General features: G+C 36.3%; 1 protein-coding gene and 1 long non-coding RNA gene across 8 annotated transcripts in view; both read left to right on the forward strand.

Moving 5' to 3' along the window:
• LOC115213449 (polyhomeotic-proximal chromatin protein-like) overlaps window positions 1–7,308 on the forward strand; it is a 30,636-nt gene extending 23,328 nt beyond the window's left edge. For 2 of the 7 annotated variants that reach the window (XM_029782439.2, XM_029782431.2), the window contains exons 3-4: window positions 83–165; window positions 2,131–7,308. In XM_029782439.2, the coding sequence (XP_029638299.1) occupies window positions 83–165; window positions 2,131–7,223 (5,176 nt within the window). In that variant the 3' untranslated portion in view covers window positions 7,224–7,308. The remainder of the gene's footprint in view (window positions 1–82; window positions 166–2,130) is intronic. The other 5 variants (XM_036501385.1, XM_036501396.1, XM_036501400.1 and 2 more) reach the window with 5 other exon arrangements.
• Window positions 7,309–12,813: 5,505 nt separating this feature from the next.
• LOC118762607 overlaps window positions 12,814–18,737 on the forward strand; it is a 30,696-nt gene continuing 24,772 nt past the window's right edge. Inside the window, exons 1-2 of the long non-coding RNA XR_004998365.1 lie at window positions 12,814–12,827; window positions 14,555–14,556. This is a non-coding gene — a long non-coding RNA (uncharacterized LOC118762607). The remainder of the gene's footprint in view (window positions 12,828–14,554; window positions 14,557–18,737) is intronic.

The following is an 18,737-nucleotide window of genomic DNA, read 5'->3' on the forward strand; positions in this document are numbered from 1 at the left end:
ATTTGCCATTGTTCGTTACTGAAGATGTAAAGAATATTTTCCTTAATAAAGGTTTTGTTTGCTTACTTTTTATTTTTTTCAGAGTGCCACAACCTACAGAATTTGATTTTGATGATGGCAGCCTAGAGCAATCTACCACTAAACTAACTCCTAGAAAAACACCTGGTATGTGTATATATATATGTCATTCCATTCTATTTAGTTGTTGAATATTTGCTGCAGTGGGAGAGATTCCCATATTGTTAGGCTTATTGTTAACATCTTATTTGATATTGGAGTGAAATATCCATTAAATGTTGAGATGAAATTATGTATAATGTGCTGGTATCTGCTATAAATTTTTTTGTCATGTCTCTAGGCAGGACACTTTACCTCAGACATAGGCAACCTGCAGCCAGCAGGAATTTCTGAAAGCAATGTCTAACAAAATAATTACCTTGAATTTTTTTAGTAGTGAAGTCTGTCTGATGATGAGCTACTTCTCATGCAGTTCACTTTTTGAAACTGGTTATCCATGCATGCCTGCTTTACATACATTAGTTTAATTAAATGTTAAGACTACATACTAGATCAGGGCTAGCCAACCTGAGGCATGCAGCCCGCAAACTTTTATATTGTGGCCCACTTGATACCTTCTTGAAATGAATTTATTTAAGCAAGCATTTAAAAATTTTATCAAAAATTAAAGATCGTAACGGAAAGTAAAAAAAGGAAGATACTGTTTTTGCAATGATATTTCATGTTGAATCAATGATCATTCATTCAATATTGTAATAATAGCTTGAGAAAGCAAAATGCTTTCAATTTTGTCAGTATGTAAGTGGCCCTCAAAAAACTTTCTGTGATTAAAGTGGTCCACAATGTAATTCAAGTTGGCCAGGCCTGTACTAGATCATATGAAGATATTCGATATGAAATAAAGGAAAGGTTATAGGAAATCACTTCATTGCTTAGGAGTCAATTTTAATTTGGTTGTTTAAGAAAATATATATTTATGTTGGTTGTTTTGGTAGTTTCATTCTCTCTGTCACCACTAAGTCAGTGGGAAGATTTTTTTTTTAAAGTAAAATTTTTGCCTAAGGCAGGCTATTTTACTTTTTCCATTGCATAAGCATATAAATAAAATCAGGTTATCATCCTCACCGTTATCATTGTTTAACATCTACTTTTCGATACTTGTATAGTGTGGACAAAATTTGTTGAGGCATATTTTTTACAGCTGAATGCCCTTCCTGTCGCCAACCCTCAGCTGTGATAGAACTGTGATAGGTATCTTATTATCTGTTATTGTCACATATAATGAACATGTTATGATAGGTTTCTTGAGTATTAGAAATTGATGTAATCCTCAGCTGCATATTATTAAAACAGTCACCACTGATAACAGAGTTTTTGGCTTGCTTGTGCTATATTTCTGATAAATAAACTCTTAATTTTATTGAGGCTTTTGACCGTATAGTTGGTCCTTACAGGGAAAAGTAGATTTTTTTTTCTTGTAGAATATGAAGCACAGTGGCTGAGGAGTTAGTGTTGATCTTCTAACTACATGGCATGGTTCAAATCTTACTATTGTGTTCCTAACTATGGTACATAACTCCTTGCTCTGGTTTCCCTGACTGCTAAAAATATACTTTTAACACTTAGCTGATATTTGTGGTTAGTAGTAGGAAAGACATCCAGATGGAAAAACAGTTTCAACAAATAAACTATTGCACCTGTACTCGCATGGCATTATGGATCCAAAATAGCAGCAAAAAGAAAAATTTAAGTGAAGGTGTACAGTCTCAGCAATATAAATATAATGGTCTGGAAAGCAGATTATTAGCCAAATACTTTCAATATATGAAATGGTCTCACCTATCCTATGATCTCATTCTGTATTTAGTCATACTATGGTGGTTTTAGGATGTATTGTGACCATAAGAAAACTTTGATACGTAGTCTGTAAGGTTGGTGTGTTTAGTAGTGACAGAATAAACGGTTGTGGACATTGCTCAGAATTTGTTCAGGTTATTAGGTGGTGAGCATTCATCTCTGGAATATCTTGACAATAAAATAGACAAAAACAAATTGTATTATATTTTTGTTTTTATCATTTTCTCATGGGTATTTTTTTTCTTTTCAATCCAGGTTCATCAAAAGGCAAAAAGAGAGTTGCCAGAATGGATAAAGTGCTTGACGATCTTAATCGACAAAGGAAAGCCACTGAAGCTACAAAGGACCAGCGAAAGAAAGGTACCCCAAAGTCTGCTCGAGGATCAGCAGGTGGACGTTTTTTCTCATCACCTCGAACGCCAATGTCTGCTGAAAAGTATGCGCCTTCTATAACACCACCAGGTACACCTCGATCTGTTGGAGCAAAGAGCTCACACAATCGTCTCTTGAGTTCTAAATACACTCCACCTTTACGTTCCACCTCCTCGTCTCCTCGTACATTATCCAGTCCCAAATCTCAAACTGGTCAGAGTGCAGAGAAAAATGCTGCACAGACTACATCCACTGTTACTAAAGTTCCTCAAAGCACACTTCCAAGCGATGCTGAGTTCAATGCGACCGAAGTGACTCAAGCAGAATCAGTGGAAAGCCCCATCAAGACAAGTGGGTCATCCACTGGTTTGTCTATAGCCATGACCACTGCTGTCGTCAGCTCCTCGAAGTACACACCTCTAACCCAAGCTCTCATGACTGAACCAATGGTAAGCTCTTACCCCTCTAATATAACTCTTTTTAATAAACCAAGGGTTTCTCTTCCACAAAATGTGCCACAATCACTATCTGGTACCACTACAGCTAATGCTAGCTGTAACAGCACTACTACTACTACTACTTCTACTACTACTACTACCACCATTACTACTACCACCAGCACCACTTTGGCTCCTACTTCTCCTATTGGTGCACCTGCCAGCTCTCCTCTTTCTGCCACTGCACTTGCAGTATCTACTCAGGCTTCACACTTTGCCAGCAATACTCAACCAGCTCATTCGGTGGCAGGTATTTCACGATCTAGCATTTCCCTCTTCCCCCATCAGTCTGCCCAGGTTGCACAACAGCCTTCTGTGGTCAGAACAGCTCAATCCTATCTTGCTAATTCTCCTATGGCTCAACCTGTACAATCTCCTGCTCAGTCACCTTTGAACCAACATGCCCAATCACCAATGATGCATCCTGCCCACTCACCATTGATCCAATCCGTACAGTCCCCTATGGCACAGCCTGTTCATTCACCCATGCCTCAACCTGTCCATTCACCTATGGCAAAACCTGTCCAGTCACCCATAGCTCATCCTGTTATGTCTCCTATTGCCCAGTCACCTATCAGTCAAACTATTCACTCTCCAATGAGTCAACACACTCAGTCCCCTATGAGTCAGCACACACATTCTCCCATGACACAAATCTCAATGTCTCCTTTACAGCAGCCTGCTCTGTCCCCAATGAATCAACCTGTCCCGTCCCCTACTGCTGCCCAGTCTCCACTGTCTTCAGCTGCTCCATCACCTTTACAAACTGGTGCTCTGTCTCCAATTACACTCCAGTCCAATCCAATGGCTCAGACGGCTTCTGCACACCGGGTAGTCCAACAGAATCTACCCCAGACTGGTTTGATTACTAAACCCCGCCAGGCTGCTTCAGGCAAACCAAAGTTAAGTTCAGACAAATCTAAACATGTAGCCTCAGGTAAGCCAAGAGGTCCCCCAACTTCTCCATATGCTGCATCACCTGCAGCTAGTCAGCCTAGTTTTAGTTCTCTACAAGCCCAGCTTAGCCAGGGACTGCTGCAACAGAAGGCTCAGTCTGCTCCACAGCAACTGTCTCAGGCTACTCAGCAGCAGATCAACCAGTTGCTTCAACAACAACAACAACAACAACAACAACAGCAGCAGCAGCAACAACTACAACAGCAACAGCAGCAACAAAGATCCCAAGTGACATCACAACAAGTGATACAAGCTTCTCAGTTACAGGCTCAGACCTCACTGGAACAGCAATTGCAGCAGCAGCAGCAATTACAGCAACAACAACAGCAGCAACAACAGCAGCAGCAGCAGTTGCAACAACAGCAGCAGCAACAGTTGATACAAGCTTTAAGTCAACAAAATGTCAATCAACAACAGTTGAAACTTAGTTTAGCACAGCAGCAAATTTCGCAGCAACAGCAACAACAACAGCAGCAACAACAACAGCAACAGCAATTACAGCAGCTACAACAACTGCAACAGCAACAACAATTGCAGCAACAGCTACAGCTACAACAACAATTACAACAACAACAGCAACAACAACAACAGCAGCAGCAACAACAAACACCTCAAGTTGCTGGTCAGCAGGTGTCCGGTGTGCAGCAGTCGCAAAGTGTGATGCAGCAGCAGATAACCCAACAACTTACTCAGCTGATCAAACAACAGAAAACGCGACAGTTTGTCTCTCCGCAACGTGTTGCCCAGCAGCTTGCGAATCAAGCAGCATCTCAGAAGTTAGCACTACAACAGCAGCAACTGCAGCAGTTACAACAGCAGCAGCTGCAACAACAACAACAGATGCAGCAACAGCAGCTACAGCAACAACAGCAGCAGCAGTTGCAACAGCTTCAGCAGCTAGTTCTTCAACAGCAACAACAGCAGCAGCAGCAACAGCAGCAAGCTCAGATAGGAAACCAAACCCCAATAGGGCAAAGTTCACCCCAGTCTCAAGTAAGCCAGGCCTCTCCACAGTCAGTCCTTAGCCAACCCTCCCCACAAGCATCAGTAGGTCAAGCGTCTCCACAGACTCCATCTAGTCAGGCTTCACCCCAGGCTGTCATTAGTCAATCATCTCCACAGGCCTTAATGGGTCAGACAATCTCCCAGCAAGCTGTTAGTCAGTCACCATCTCAGGAGCCCACTAGTAAGTTGCAGCTGAGTGCCGCAGCCTCGGTTCAGTTAGCAAAGCCAAGAGGAGCTCCTTCAGCTTTACAAGCAGCTTTGTCACAAATGAACCGAGCCAGCCTTAGCCAGTATTTTCAGGCAGCCAAAGCCCGTGCAAACCAAGCAAATCACCCCCAGTTATTAAAATCCCTTTCTCTGACCACACAGGCTAACCAATTGCTTACATCTCAATCACAGCCAACTCAGTCTCCCACCACCCAAACTCTGTTTCACAACACTCAGATTCCTATCAGCTCAGCTCAAAACATTGCTCAGGTTAACGCTGCTACTCTTCACAATCAGTTATCTTCAAGAAGCCATGTTCCTTCAACTAATCCTTCTAATATTGCCCAATCACCTGTCACCTCTATATCACAGTCTCCTCCAGCTGGCACACAGCAATCTTCACTTCTGCGCAAGGATGATGTACTCACTGCACAAACTCTTGGAATTTCTCAAAATAAGATTTCCTCACCAGATTACAAACTTTCCATTTTTACACAGGCCACCACTCCACAAACAGGATCGTCAGGACCAATTTTGACCCGAAAGTCTTCTCTGAGCGGTAGCGAAGTAGATTTATCATCACAGGCAATTATGGAATTGAATGCAAACCAGTTAAGAAGTGTCGCTGTGTCTGGTCAATCTTCCAGTGGTGCCACCGCTACAGCAACTTCACTCAGTCAAGGTGGTACTTTATTAACTCCACAAAGCAGAACTTTATCTCAGAACATACTGCAAACCAGTGGTGAAACTTCTGTTGCTCAGCAAGAGCGATTCACTCTAAGCTCTATGGTTCAGGGTGCTAACAATTTAACTAGCTCTAAACAAGTGCCTCATCAAAATGCATCTGAGGCAAATGAACCTTCGCCTTCAGCCACTCGGGAACGTTTGTCATTGTCATCTATGGTGCGATCATTTGACCTTAGTAGTCTGACACAACAAGAAAAGCAAACATTGTCATCTTTAATACAATCCAGAGAATTGTCATCACTTCAGAACCAAGAACGTTTTTCTCAACATTCAGAAGGAGACATCGTATCCCTTGCCCAACAGTACTCCAGTGTCCCAAAAGTCCAATCATCTGTTCCAGTGGGTTTCTCCCAATCCCATGCAGGGTCAATAGGAGATCCTGCTGTTACACAATCATATATGATGCCAAAGTCAGCAATAATTGGAAAGCCTCCTCCACCTTATTCAGTTGCTATTGCTGAGAAAGCACAAATGATTTTAACTTCCATCGCTGGACGAAAAGATGCCAATGCAATAAGTCATCTTTCATCGGGTGTCGCTGATAAATCAAATGTAGCATTCGTTAAAGGGACTGAAATGTCATTGCCTTCATCCATTTCTTATAATTCTGGAGTTAATTGGAATACTTTACAAACTGTTTCAACTGATTCAGGAACTAATATTGTATCTAGTACACATACGATTACTACTCCACAGTCAGGTGTGAACTCTCTGGCAACCAACCAAATTTCACAACTTCTCCTCCAAAAGACACCAATGCAAACTGTGCAGCAATTTGATGCACAAAGAAAAGATGATAAACAAACGTTAGATTTAGTTAACACCTCTTTGTCTGCAGTTAGAGCTGCCATCTCTCAGTCTACCAGCAAAGAGAGTCCGTTAGTGCATAAAAAGGTATTAGGATTTTCTTCTGTGAAGAATTCAAGTAATGCCGTGAGTACACCTCAACAGTCAGATGTTGTCAACACTGTTGCGACCAATAACTCTTTACTGCAGCACATGCTAGTGTCTTCAGCAACAGAAGCTGCAACATCTGCATCAATACTCCCATCACTTCCCACCCAAGAACTTAATCTTCACAAGTTGTCTTTGAGTAGTGTTTCTCTTCCTAGCAGTACTGCCTTAACTCAGTCAACAAGCCACATTTCAGCAGCAGCAGTATCAACATCAACAGCAACAACAACAGCACCCACTCGTCCACGTCTAAACACTATTGCTGCTTTACTGAACATAGATTCAGGGCAGCGGACGCAAGCTGAATTACGGAAACTATCTTTGGCAGGTATCTCAGCAGATGGTTCCACGGGTATTTCAAATTTTGGACAAAGTTTAGGCATAGGTTCTGCTTCTAATTATTCTTCTGTTGTAACTACTGCTGGCAAAGCAATTACTTCTTTGAAACCTTTGACTATTGTAACTAGTAGTAATACTGTTGTTGCAGGTCATGCAGTCAAACCCCGACCTAAAATTGATGCTAATCAGTCAGTGGCCTTTTCAGAAAACACTTTTCAAAGTGATCAACAACAGCAACAATCTAGCAATGCTTCTGTTTCTGAATCTTAAATATTATTTCTCTTTTAAATGCAAATTTCTTTCTGTACAAAAAAGAAAAGAAAAAAATCAGAAAACAATGCAATTACAACAAAAATTGAGGAAGAAAGCTGTTTCTTAATATTTTTTTACTTTGTCTTGACCAATTGAAATAAAATTGTTTGATCTGTGAAATTGAAAGGAAACAACATTGTATGTCAAGTATGAAATGAAATTCTGAGAAACTAGATGAACTTTTAAGTGTTAGAATATCTTTGAATAAAGTAAACAAATTTTGAAATAATCTAAAATTTAGAATTTAAAATTACATGGCTATACATGTGTGTGTGTATGTATCATCATCATCATTGTTTAACGGCCGCTTTCCGTGCTAGCATGGGTTGATAATATATATGTATAATATAAATATCTCTCTATATATATATATAATATAAATACATGTATAATATATATATATATATTATATTATATATTTATATATAAATATATTATATACATATATATATATATATATATATATATATATATATATATATTGTATGTTTATATATAAATATATATGTGTGTGTGTATGTATGTAATGGTGAGCTACTAAAATTTTAACAACTTGTTTGCGTAGCTGTCAAAACTTTAACAATCAGTTTACTTAGTTGCCAAAATTTTAGGCAAAAATTCTGAATTCAGCAATATAATATTAAATTGAGATGAAATCCAGTGTCAGGTGAATGTGGTAACAGTCTGTATCAGCAAAAAAAATCAATTGGTATATGGTTGAGATTTATAAAATCTTTTGCTGTGTGGATTGTAGCAATACTGTTTTGTTGATTACCCTGTGTCTGAAAGTGAGGAAATTTGAACTAAACTGAAGTTGATTGATTCTGTGGAGTGAGGGATGATATGAGAGTACAAAAAGCCAAGGAAGCATGCTGATGAAAGAGGAAGGTGAAAAAAGCTGAACATTAAGCTGATAAATTCATCCTTCAAACAATCACAAAAGGAGATGCAGTTAAAGTGACATGAAAGTTTTTTTAGGAAGACAGCTACAATACATCAAACAACTGTTACAGTTAAGATAACCTGCTAAAATATTGCAGGGAGGAGAGTGAGATAACAGTATAGAGATTGAGGAATGCTGGCAGAAGTGGTAGTGGGAACATATGCAAACAGACAATTACTCCCCAATACATAGTTACATGCATTCATTCACTGACATATTTCCTTGCTCTCATCACCGTAAATAACTTTGAACTATATTTTCGCAACTGAACATTAAATTAGAGATATTTATGCTGCAAATACAGTAACTTAAATCTTTCAAAGCATCGAAGACCCAACTGAATTTTTGTAGTGTAGGTAGGTGGAGTCAGTTCACTGTGGCATAACTGATCAACTTTTTTGAGTCGGTCTTCAGTTTCTAGCAAAACTTTTTTTTTATGAGAACTGGTTGTTAACCAGTTCATGTGGACTGGAGCCAGCTCACCGCTGTATATACATATATGCACAAATTTATTACTATATGAAAGGGCATTTTTACTAATAATTTACTTTTGTCAATATTTTTATATCAGAGATTTAATTTATTAATTTACTTTAGTGATATTATCTGAGAAGAAATTTTTCTTTTATAATAAACAATGATTGGAGAAAATAGTCGTTTAAATGCTTCTGAGAGAGAGGATTAGCCAGAAAATTCCAGAGTAATTGTACTTGTATGATTCTATCAAAGAATGCTGTTACCAATGTCTTCTGACTCTCATGGTGCTATATGTGTAAGTCACATTATTTTAATCAGTAAATAGCTATTGCCAGTGATATAGTGTAATGTGGCTGACTGTATAAGCCATCGTTTCCTTTCTAACATTAATTTTTATCTTACAACAATGTACAATATTAGAAATTACTAACTCTATTAAATATTGTTCAAATACATCAAGGTTGACTTTGCCTGTCATCCTTTTGGGGTTGATAAAATAAGTATCATTGAGTGCTGGAGTTGATATAATCAATTGTTCCCTCTCCACAAATTTCTGACTTTGTGCCTATGTTAGAAATTGTCATTTTGACTTATTATAACTATTAAAATCTTTAATATATTTACACATGTATATGTGATGGTGCATGTGTGTGCATGTAGCATGTGTAAGTCAGGTATATATTCTTGCAAACATTATATATATTGTATAAGTGTATAATATATCCACTAACATATATACAAATATGCCCACACTAGTGAATATTCACAAATGTGTATGTATATATATATATATATATATATATACATACATACATACACATAAGCATGATACAAAAATATGCATGTAATATAGTGTAAATAAAGTAACTATATTTTATAAGTGGTTGGTATTTTTATAAGAGTTATAATTCTGTCGCTATTTTTATTAGGAATTATTGGCAAGTATTAAAATATTTAGTGTTTACCATTTTGTTCGTGGAAAATGGTAGACCTGTACCAAATACTTTTCAAACTTTCTGTACTAATTAAATAAAAAAGAAAGAGAGTCTGAAATAATATTGCGAATATTAGAGTTGAGTAAATAAACCCCAAAATTTTGAAGATTGACTACACAATGAGTAATAGTAATGAAATTAAAGATTTTGCTGCAATTCATAATTATGGTATAGCTTAACATTGACTTTATCCACTGGTTTTAATGAAGTCTCAGTTATTCAGAATTCTTCTCACCTTGCGCATCTTAGATTAGTTACCTGCTATGTACTGGTACTGTTTGACCACATGTAAAATGTTAAAATATGACTATCCCAAATTAGCAAGTTAAACTCTACAGTCTTGTCCAATATCCCTCCCCCCCTTTTTTTTTATAATCACCACCACAATGTCATTTGGTGGATTCACCATTTCTGTACCACAACATAAACCCACTTAATTCAGCAGGCTTTCCACCAATTTTATTGTGTCCCTCTTCCCAAACTTCTATTCTTAATGAGTGCTTAATCCTCTCTTTCCAGATACTCATTTCTATCCTGTTGAATTCCTTCCTTCCCTATGTTTTCTTCTCTTGGTCTAAATTCAAACTAAATATCACTTATGTTAATCTTATCAAAATGTCTTTCAGTTTAGGTGAGTCTGTGAAGACTGTTAACAATGCTAGTCTTCACAATTAACTGATGAAAATTGTTTATTCATTGAGTACCCAAGGACTTGACCATTTCTTTGCTCTCTCCTCGAGATTGATCCAACTGGAATACTTAGCATTTGTTTAAGGACTTTCACAAGCCTTTCATCATTTTTGATGGTAACAGAGGGCAGGACTTGAATTAAGAAGGCACAGAAACAAAACATACATTATTTACATTCAACGGATATTTGTCCTCATCTTGTTTGTTTCAGCTGATATAGGGAAATTTCGAACCTGGGTTCTCATTCCTAAGGTATTTTTCAATGTTATTATTATTATTGTTAGTGTTCAGGTCACTACTGGAAATCAAACACAGAATCTTGGGGATAGTAGCCTGAGCTCTTAACCACTATGCCATATGTGGGCATATGGTATAGTGGTTAAGAGCACGGCCTACTAACCCCAAGATTCCGAGTTCAATTCCAAGCAGTGACCTGAACACTAACAATAATAACATCGTAAAATACCTTAGGAATGAGAACCCAAGTTTGAAATTTCCTCAAGACACCCGAAGAAGGCTAGAGGGTGTATCAGCTGAAATGTTGTGTTAACAACAAACAAGATGAAGACAAATATCCGTTGAATGTAAATAATGTACATAATTCCTCATCTCTTAAATATAGAACTGAACAAAACAGATATTACCAAAATCTATTTCCTTGAAATGGTAAAAGACAAAACTAACGTAGGTGAGGTTTTAAATCAAGACAGCTGAAACAAATACAAATATTCTATCCAATGCACTAACAACCAATGTCCATAAAAGCAATAGTGAAGAAGATATTTGTGAAGTTGTTTGGTTAGTTTCAAGCACTTTGAACACACAGATGAGATGACAACCAAGATATGTAGAGAAATTTTGTGTTGTACATTCAGCCAACTAATAGTAAAGATAGGCAAAACCCTATATTTGAAATAGCCAGGCAAAAGTATACAACTACTTTGCTAAAAATATATACAACTAATACCTCTTAAGTGTTGTAATAAGGATGTCAAATGTAAAAATACTTCAACAAATTATTCAAATGTTTGAATTCTTCTTATTTTTAAAATGCTACTTATCTAAGTTGTCTCTAAAATGGATATTAGGCTTCAAACTAATTTTTTATTTTTTTATACAAGCATAAGATTATTTAAGATACGTAAAGAAACAACAGTGAGATGCTGTGATGTTTATTAATTCATTAGAATTTATGAACAATTTTAATGAAATGAAGCCTGTTGTGAAATTCAGTTTCCTGGAAACTTATCTTTGTCTTTTAATATCAATGCTACAATGACTTTCTATTCACCACAAATACATATATGTATGCTATTTACTTTATAAACAGTGTAGCCACATATTTTGTACATACTAATATACTTAACATTTTGCAGTCTTTTTTATGGTCAAAATTGACTTCTTTAAGTCAGCCATCATTTTTGCTTGATTTTTAAAAAATTTCTATGATTTGAAGTAAATACCACATTGAATTTTTTACATTTGTTTATCTTTATTTTTGTCTCTCTCCCTCTTCAAAGCATGCTTATAAATGAATAATTCCTTCCTTACAAATACTCTGGTCTTTTGCTACACAAAGAAGAATGTATTAAGGGAAATATCCATTTATAAAATAAATAAAAAAAACGTTACTGAAAAATGAAAAAAATAATACATATATATATGCCATAAAGCGTCATGCAGTATGAGAGGTGAATATATTTATTTAACTACTTGTCATTCTTAGGATTACAGCTGTTTCACAGCCTTCATCATGTAATAATAATTTCAATGTATAATAAATTATTTTATATATACTTCTAGTTTAGGGTTTTAATTCATATACTATTCATACACACTCAAGAATGAAAGGAACATATAAAACACATTGGTAAACATGGGCACAAATTTAGACTGAACATCAAGTGGTAAGGAATCAAGATAAAGCAAGAAAGCATTTGATTCAAAAGGTGAATTTAAGCTCAGTATAATTGTATCGCAATTGTGAGAATGCCTGAAAATTGTCTGAAGTGTTTACTGTGCTGTATAGGTAACAAAAGAATGTATCTAAATATGATAAATTTAGACCAGTTGATAGTGTCTTTAATTAGAATAAAACATCCCATAGGCGTAGGAGTGATAAGTAGCTTGCTTACGAACCACATGGTTCCAGGTTCAGTCCCACTGCGTGGCACCTTGGGCAAGTGTCTTTTACTATAGGCTTTGGCTGACCAAAGCCTTGTGAGTGGATTTGGTAGACGGAAACTGAAAGAAGCCCATCATATATATATATATGTGTGTGTGTCCCCCAATATCACTTAACAACCGATGCTGGTGTGTTTATGTCCCCATAACTTAGTAGTTTGGCAAAATAGACCAATAGAATAAGTACTAGGCTTACAAAGAATAAGTTCTGGGGTCAATTTGCTCTACTAAAGGCAGTGCTCCAGCATGGCCACAGTCACATGACTGAAACAAGTAAAAGAGTATCCTTTCCTGAAGGTATATAAAATTACTCAACAGTTTAAATTAATGTATTGTATTCAATGAACAGTAAAATCTCGTGATTTGAAATTTGTTTTTTAGTACTTTATACTGATAAAGAAGATTGAATTCTTTACAGATATTATATAGATATATAGATTTGTCATTAAAATTGCCAGCCTATACAATAGCATTCCTTTAACCATTACCTATCTAAAGCATTTTCCATAAGTCTGACCTAAACATCTATTTCAGTGAGTGAAAAAAAATTGGAATTGTATGTCATGATGCATGCTTGCTGGGGAAGTATGTCCTGTGTATCACATAGGATACACAGGACAGGCAAAGGGTTAATTGCATATGATGAAGGTATGTGGTAGCTCAATCTAATTCTTGCAGTTTGGATCTTAAATCAGAGAATATAAGGGTAATAATTATGACATGATCATTGCTCTTAAATCTCCATTTTGCTCAGTGTTAAGTCATTGAGCTTCAAAGCTTGATCATATCTGTAATCAGAAAGGTTTTCTTATAACTATGTTTTTTTTTTGTTTTGTGTATCAGGAGCTATATTGTCAGGTGTGTACTTTTTTTTTTTTTTACCCTAAGACATTTGAATGAGATTTGGCTGTTATTTCCTGCTGTCCAAGTAACTGTGTAGAGTATTAATTAGACTTATTGACTTGTTTCCATCTGTAACCCTAAGTTCAACTTGACTGAGCAGACCTATGATCAGTCATTCCAGGCGAAGTGTACATGGGGCAGGTTACATTGTCCAGTCTCACCTTTCTTTTTTAAGAGTAGTTTGAAGGTGATTTAGCTATTTCTAGTAATTTGAGTAACTACATGGATGCTTCATCATTGCCTAATACCTATATAGGGTTTATTAATAGCGAAGAAATGAAAACATTTCCCAAGTTCATTTCGGGTGGATTTATTTAGTTAGAATTTAAATGCAATAAGTTTCTTTTAGCATTCATGCTTCCATAGGACATACAGAGATCATTGAGGTGGATTTTCTATGACTAGATACCCTTCCTGTTACCAACCCTCACTTGTTTTCAAGGTAATATATCCTCCTGGCTGGGCATGTTTTTATGGAAGACAGAAAACAAAACCACTTGTCACTCATTTACAACTTACTGACGAGAAAACAAATGTACATGTGTGTGTGTGTGTATATATATATATATACACACACACACACGCATGGGGGGTGGTTGGGGTTAAATTTGATGATTTTTTTTTTGTTATGTCTCTTTTTTTCAGGAACAGCTTGAGGTAATCAGTGAACAGCCAGTGTTGGAGAGTGTAAAGATTAAAGTTGTAGTTGGGAAAAGTTAGATGACATGCAGGACTAGAAGCCATCTGAATATTGGAAAAGAGTTACCTGTATTCTGATGATTTGCACCAGGTATCAAAATACTGACATTACAACTGCTGCTCACTGCTCTGTGAATGTTGTGAAGACTGTAAGATGTGACATGGGCAGCTGCAGCAGAAACTATAAACCCATGGCCAGCAGGAAGGGACACAGTAGGCACTAGGTGTCTGCATGCAAGAATTCACCTCAGAATCTTTGAAGAAGCTCAGTTCAGATGGCTATGCGAAGCTGCTGGAACCTGTGATCAATCTCTGCCTAGTGAGGGTTGCTACTGGAAGGCCATATGTGTAGCAACAGGATTTTGGTTTCTTGTTATACCTCTGGAGAGAGTCAGAAGTGGTTGTCAGAGAATTTCTACAACTTTATCAGCCTCAATTTCTGGTTTCCTAATTCCCACCAATTGTAATCATATGGATTACTATGTGTAGGACGCAGTTGAGAAATACCAACTACTTTTCTTGCAACATCAAGGAGGTGTTTGAAGATCTTTCCAGGGACACAGTGAAGAATGCATGTGTCTGGTTCTGAAGCCATCTTGAGGCTATGGTGGAAGCTAAGTGTGACCACTTGGAGTAAACTGTCATCTCCCAGCCAAAATCTAGTTGATATATTTGTAAAATGCTTTTATGCAAACTGTCAAATTTAACTTAAACACCTTGGTTTTGGTTTAAGTTTTTCATCAGAAAATGAAAGTATGCTTTGTTCACCTTGTTAAGTAACTGCCTGGCTCGGATCAGTCTTTCTGTGTCATTGCAGACATGAAATGGACTCTCTTCAATGCATCAGATGTTCTCATTCACCACAGTTCTAATAGTCCACTCTGACACCTGAAGTTCTTTGGTGATGGCTATCATTGATTTTTGGCAATATCCTTGTTTGAATATTTAGAATGTTTTTTTTTTCTCTCTTTGATACAATTGAAACATTTCCATCTGAATTTTATTTACAAAAGACCTTGCAACATTTAGAGATTGGCAATTTCAATAATCACTATGCTCTGTACATGACATTAACTGCATGTCTTTTCACTTGCGTAAGTAATTTATCTATCAAGTGGGGTCTGAAAGAAATAAAAACCTTCTGTTACAACTGCCCGATATTGGAATCTGTGGCAAACTGCTGGACTGGATTAACTATTTTCTGGTGATCAGAACCCAACATGTGATCACTGGAGTCCATTCAAGCCGAGCAAAAGTCACTAGTGATGTTCCCCAAGGACTGTATTGGATCCACTTTCTTCATAGTTTGTATAAATGACATTTCAAATATCATCAAGTAAAATCCCAGTCTAATCTGCATGCTGTAAGTCAATGGGCAGACGGAAGCAGCATGCTTATTAATGATGGGAAATTTGAACTCATGCACTTAAAACAACCATACTCTCTTCCTTCAGGAAAATCACTTGTGGCATCCAATAATAACACAGACTTAGGAATAACTGTTGACAATCTCACATCAGCAATAAGGTTGATATGGCTTACAAGGGGAGCTCCTTGGTCCTCGGAATTTTCCAGACCAGAGAACCAGATGTCATCATTTCCCTTCCCTTTTTTCCTCCTTTGTACAGCCATACCTTGAATACTGCTGCTCCCTGTGGTCTCCCCATACCAAACTAAATATGTGAATTGAGACACTACAGTAAGCAATAAGAAAATAAATAAATGGCACGACAGATCTTCATTATCGGAACCAGCTTAAAACTTTGAAATTATTATCTCCAGTGCAGTCATGAGTGCTACATCATTTGTACCATGTGAAGAATATACCACTGTCGTTGCCCATATGATTAACATCAAGTTCACAATTCACTCTGGGCTGGGACCCTGTGCCTTGCACTTCTTACATGATTCAGGCTCGTGACATAACTACATTGCAGTACAATCATTTTACCTTTAGAGGTCCTGCTCTATTTAATGTTATCACAAAATAAACCAAAGAAAAAGATCCTATAATCATTAAGCAATATCTGGATAAATTATGTCAGAGATACTAAACAAACCAAAGTACCTGGATACATTTCAGTCAACAGCTTACTTGAATAGGCAATGATACTACAAATCTTGACTTAAAAGTGATAGAACAGATTCTATCAGGTGGTGCTATTAAGTTAGGCATGGCTTGAAACATATCTAAGTCTAGATATATGTATCTGTCTGTCTGTATGTATGTATGTATGCATGTCATCATTTAATGTTGTCTTCCATGCTGGCATGGGTTGTACTGCCCTCCCTGATGCCAATAACTTTACAGAGTTTATTGGGTAATATTTTCATGACAATGGCATTAGAAAGGTTGTCGAGTATCTTGCAAGACAAAGAAAAGAACCTTGACAGAGTTGGGTTGCAGAAGAGAGGAAGGTGGAATATAGATATATTTATTCATATATGTGTGGGATTCAGTGGGACTGAACCTTAAAACCATGTGGTTGGGAAGCATGCTTCTTAAACTCAGTGCCTGTAAAGTGTGTGTGTGTTGGATTATTTTATTTATCATTTCTTTCTTATTTTAAAATATTTGAAAATATACTGCCTGTAATTTTTTTTTTATGAAGCAGTTTCAGTAAATATATTTAACATACCTAGTAAATATGTAATAAAGATTTTGTATTTTAATTCATTCAAGGTGACATCATTTGATTTTGGGGAAATTGAACAACAAATATATCCAATACTGAAAAATTAAACTTAGAAAATCCCCAAATTTTCAAGCCTAAGTTATCTGAGCATTGCTCAAAGTGGTTTCTGAAGAAATTCACCTTCACTGAAAGACAGGGGTCAGTTGAAATGTAAATATTTGAACAATTTTATTTCTTTAAAATGAATATAATTTAAATTTTAGTTGCAACCACATTTCATATGTGTATGTGTACACAATATCTTTACACCTATTAAGCATGCAAGATATATACTCAGTTTCTCACATTTATGCTTTAACATAGTTGAATGTAAAGGCAGTAGCCAAAATGCAGATGTGAAGTATTGTATCTTGCACACCTTATAGGTGTACACATATGGCTCCAAATGAAACCAATCTGAATGTCAGATTCTAACTACTAAAATTTATTGTTTTTCTGTAGACTTTTTTTTTAATGATGCTGCAATATTTTGCTCTTGTTGGACCAGCCTTACCAGCTCCTTTTTATTGTAAAAATTGAAGTTGAGTGAAACCTTAAGTACCTTTGGTGAAACCCCTTTTTAGATGTTCAGAGTCGTGAACAATAAGATACTCAAAAAATACAATTATAAAGGAAATTTTAAATATTTTTATTAAGTGGTGACACTGAATGAATATTTTACTTCCTTAATGCCTTATTGCATATATTCTGAAAAGGGTCAAGCCAATTATTATTTTTTAAATAGAATAATGAAGTTTGATATTTTATGAATTGATTTTATATGTCTTTTATAAATTTTTCAAAAAGATTTTGATTTCAATATATAAAAATGTGATTCTTTATCCTAATTAACCATTAACCTCTTCAAGACCTATGCCTTTTTTTTTTTTTTTACTAATCAAGGATTTGAAGGGATTCAGTAAAATGACTCATTGGGTGTATAACAAAATGATTTTTATACAAAATTATGATTGAAGATTTTGATTTAAATATGAATAATTTTCAATGAGTAGTTTTTTTTCATAAAGCTAAGGTTAGTCTCAGGAAGGTTGGTAACGAAAGGGTTAAAGATGAAATTGTAGAATACCAATTTGACATGTTTTTATATTGGGACCAATATCACACATACACACATAGGTGCAGGTGTGACTGTGTAGAAATAAGTTTCTACCAACCACGTGGTCTCAGGTTCAGTCCCAGTGTGTGGTACTCTGGGCAAGTGTCATCAACTATAGCCTTGGGCTGATCAAAACCTTGTGAGTGGATTTGGTTGATAGAAACTGAAAAAAGCCTGTTGTATGTATATGTGTGTGTCTTTGTGTCTGTGTTTGTCCTCCAGCACAGCTTGACATCTAATGTTGGTGTGTTTACATCCCCATAACTTAGCGATTCAGCAAAAGAAACCAATAGAAAAGTACCAAGCTTAAATAGAAGATAAATACTGGGGTTGATTAGTTCGACTAAAATTCCTCAAGGTGATGCCCTAGCATGGCCGCAGTCTAATGAATGAAACAAGATATATATATATATATTCTCAGGGCTTAACTATAATCATTCAGCTGCTGATAATGAATTTAATAAAGCTGAAATTGCATTTAAAAAAAAATCAAGCTTTTTGATTTTATACCAGAATCTTGTAACTGCATACTTCTGTTATCTCTTATCTTTTACTTGTTTCAATCATTGGATAGCAGCCATACTGGGGCATTGCCCTGAAGAGTTTTTGTCAAAATTCATCACCCCTAGTACTTATATATATATATATTTTAAGTCTAGTACTTATTCTATCAGTCACTTCTGTGAAACTGCTAAGTTACAAGTATGTAAGCAAACTAACAATGGTAGTCAAACGATGGCAGGAATGACAACCACAGTCATAAAAACACATGCAAAGACAAGCATGCAT

The sequence above is a fragment of the Octopus sinensis genome, linkage group LG1 (assembly GCF_006345805.1).
Source record: "Octopus sinensis linkage group LG1, ASM634580v1, whole genome shotgun sequence".
Lineage (NCBI taxonomy): Eukaryota > Metazoa > Mollusca > Cephalopoda > Octopoda > Octopodidae > Octopus > Octopus sinensis.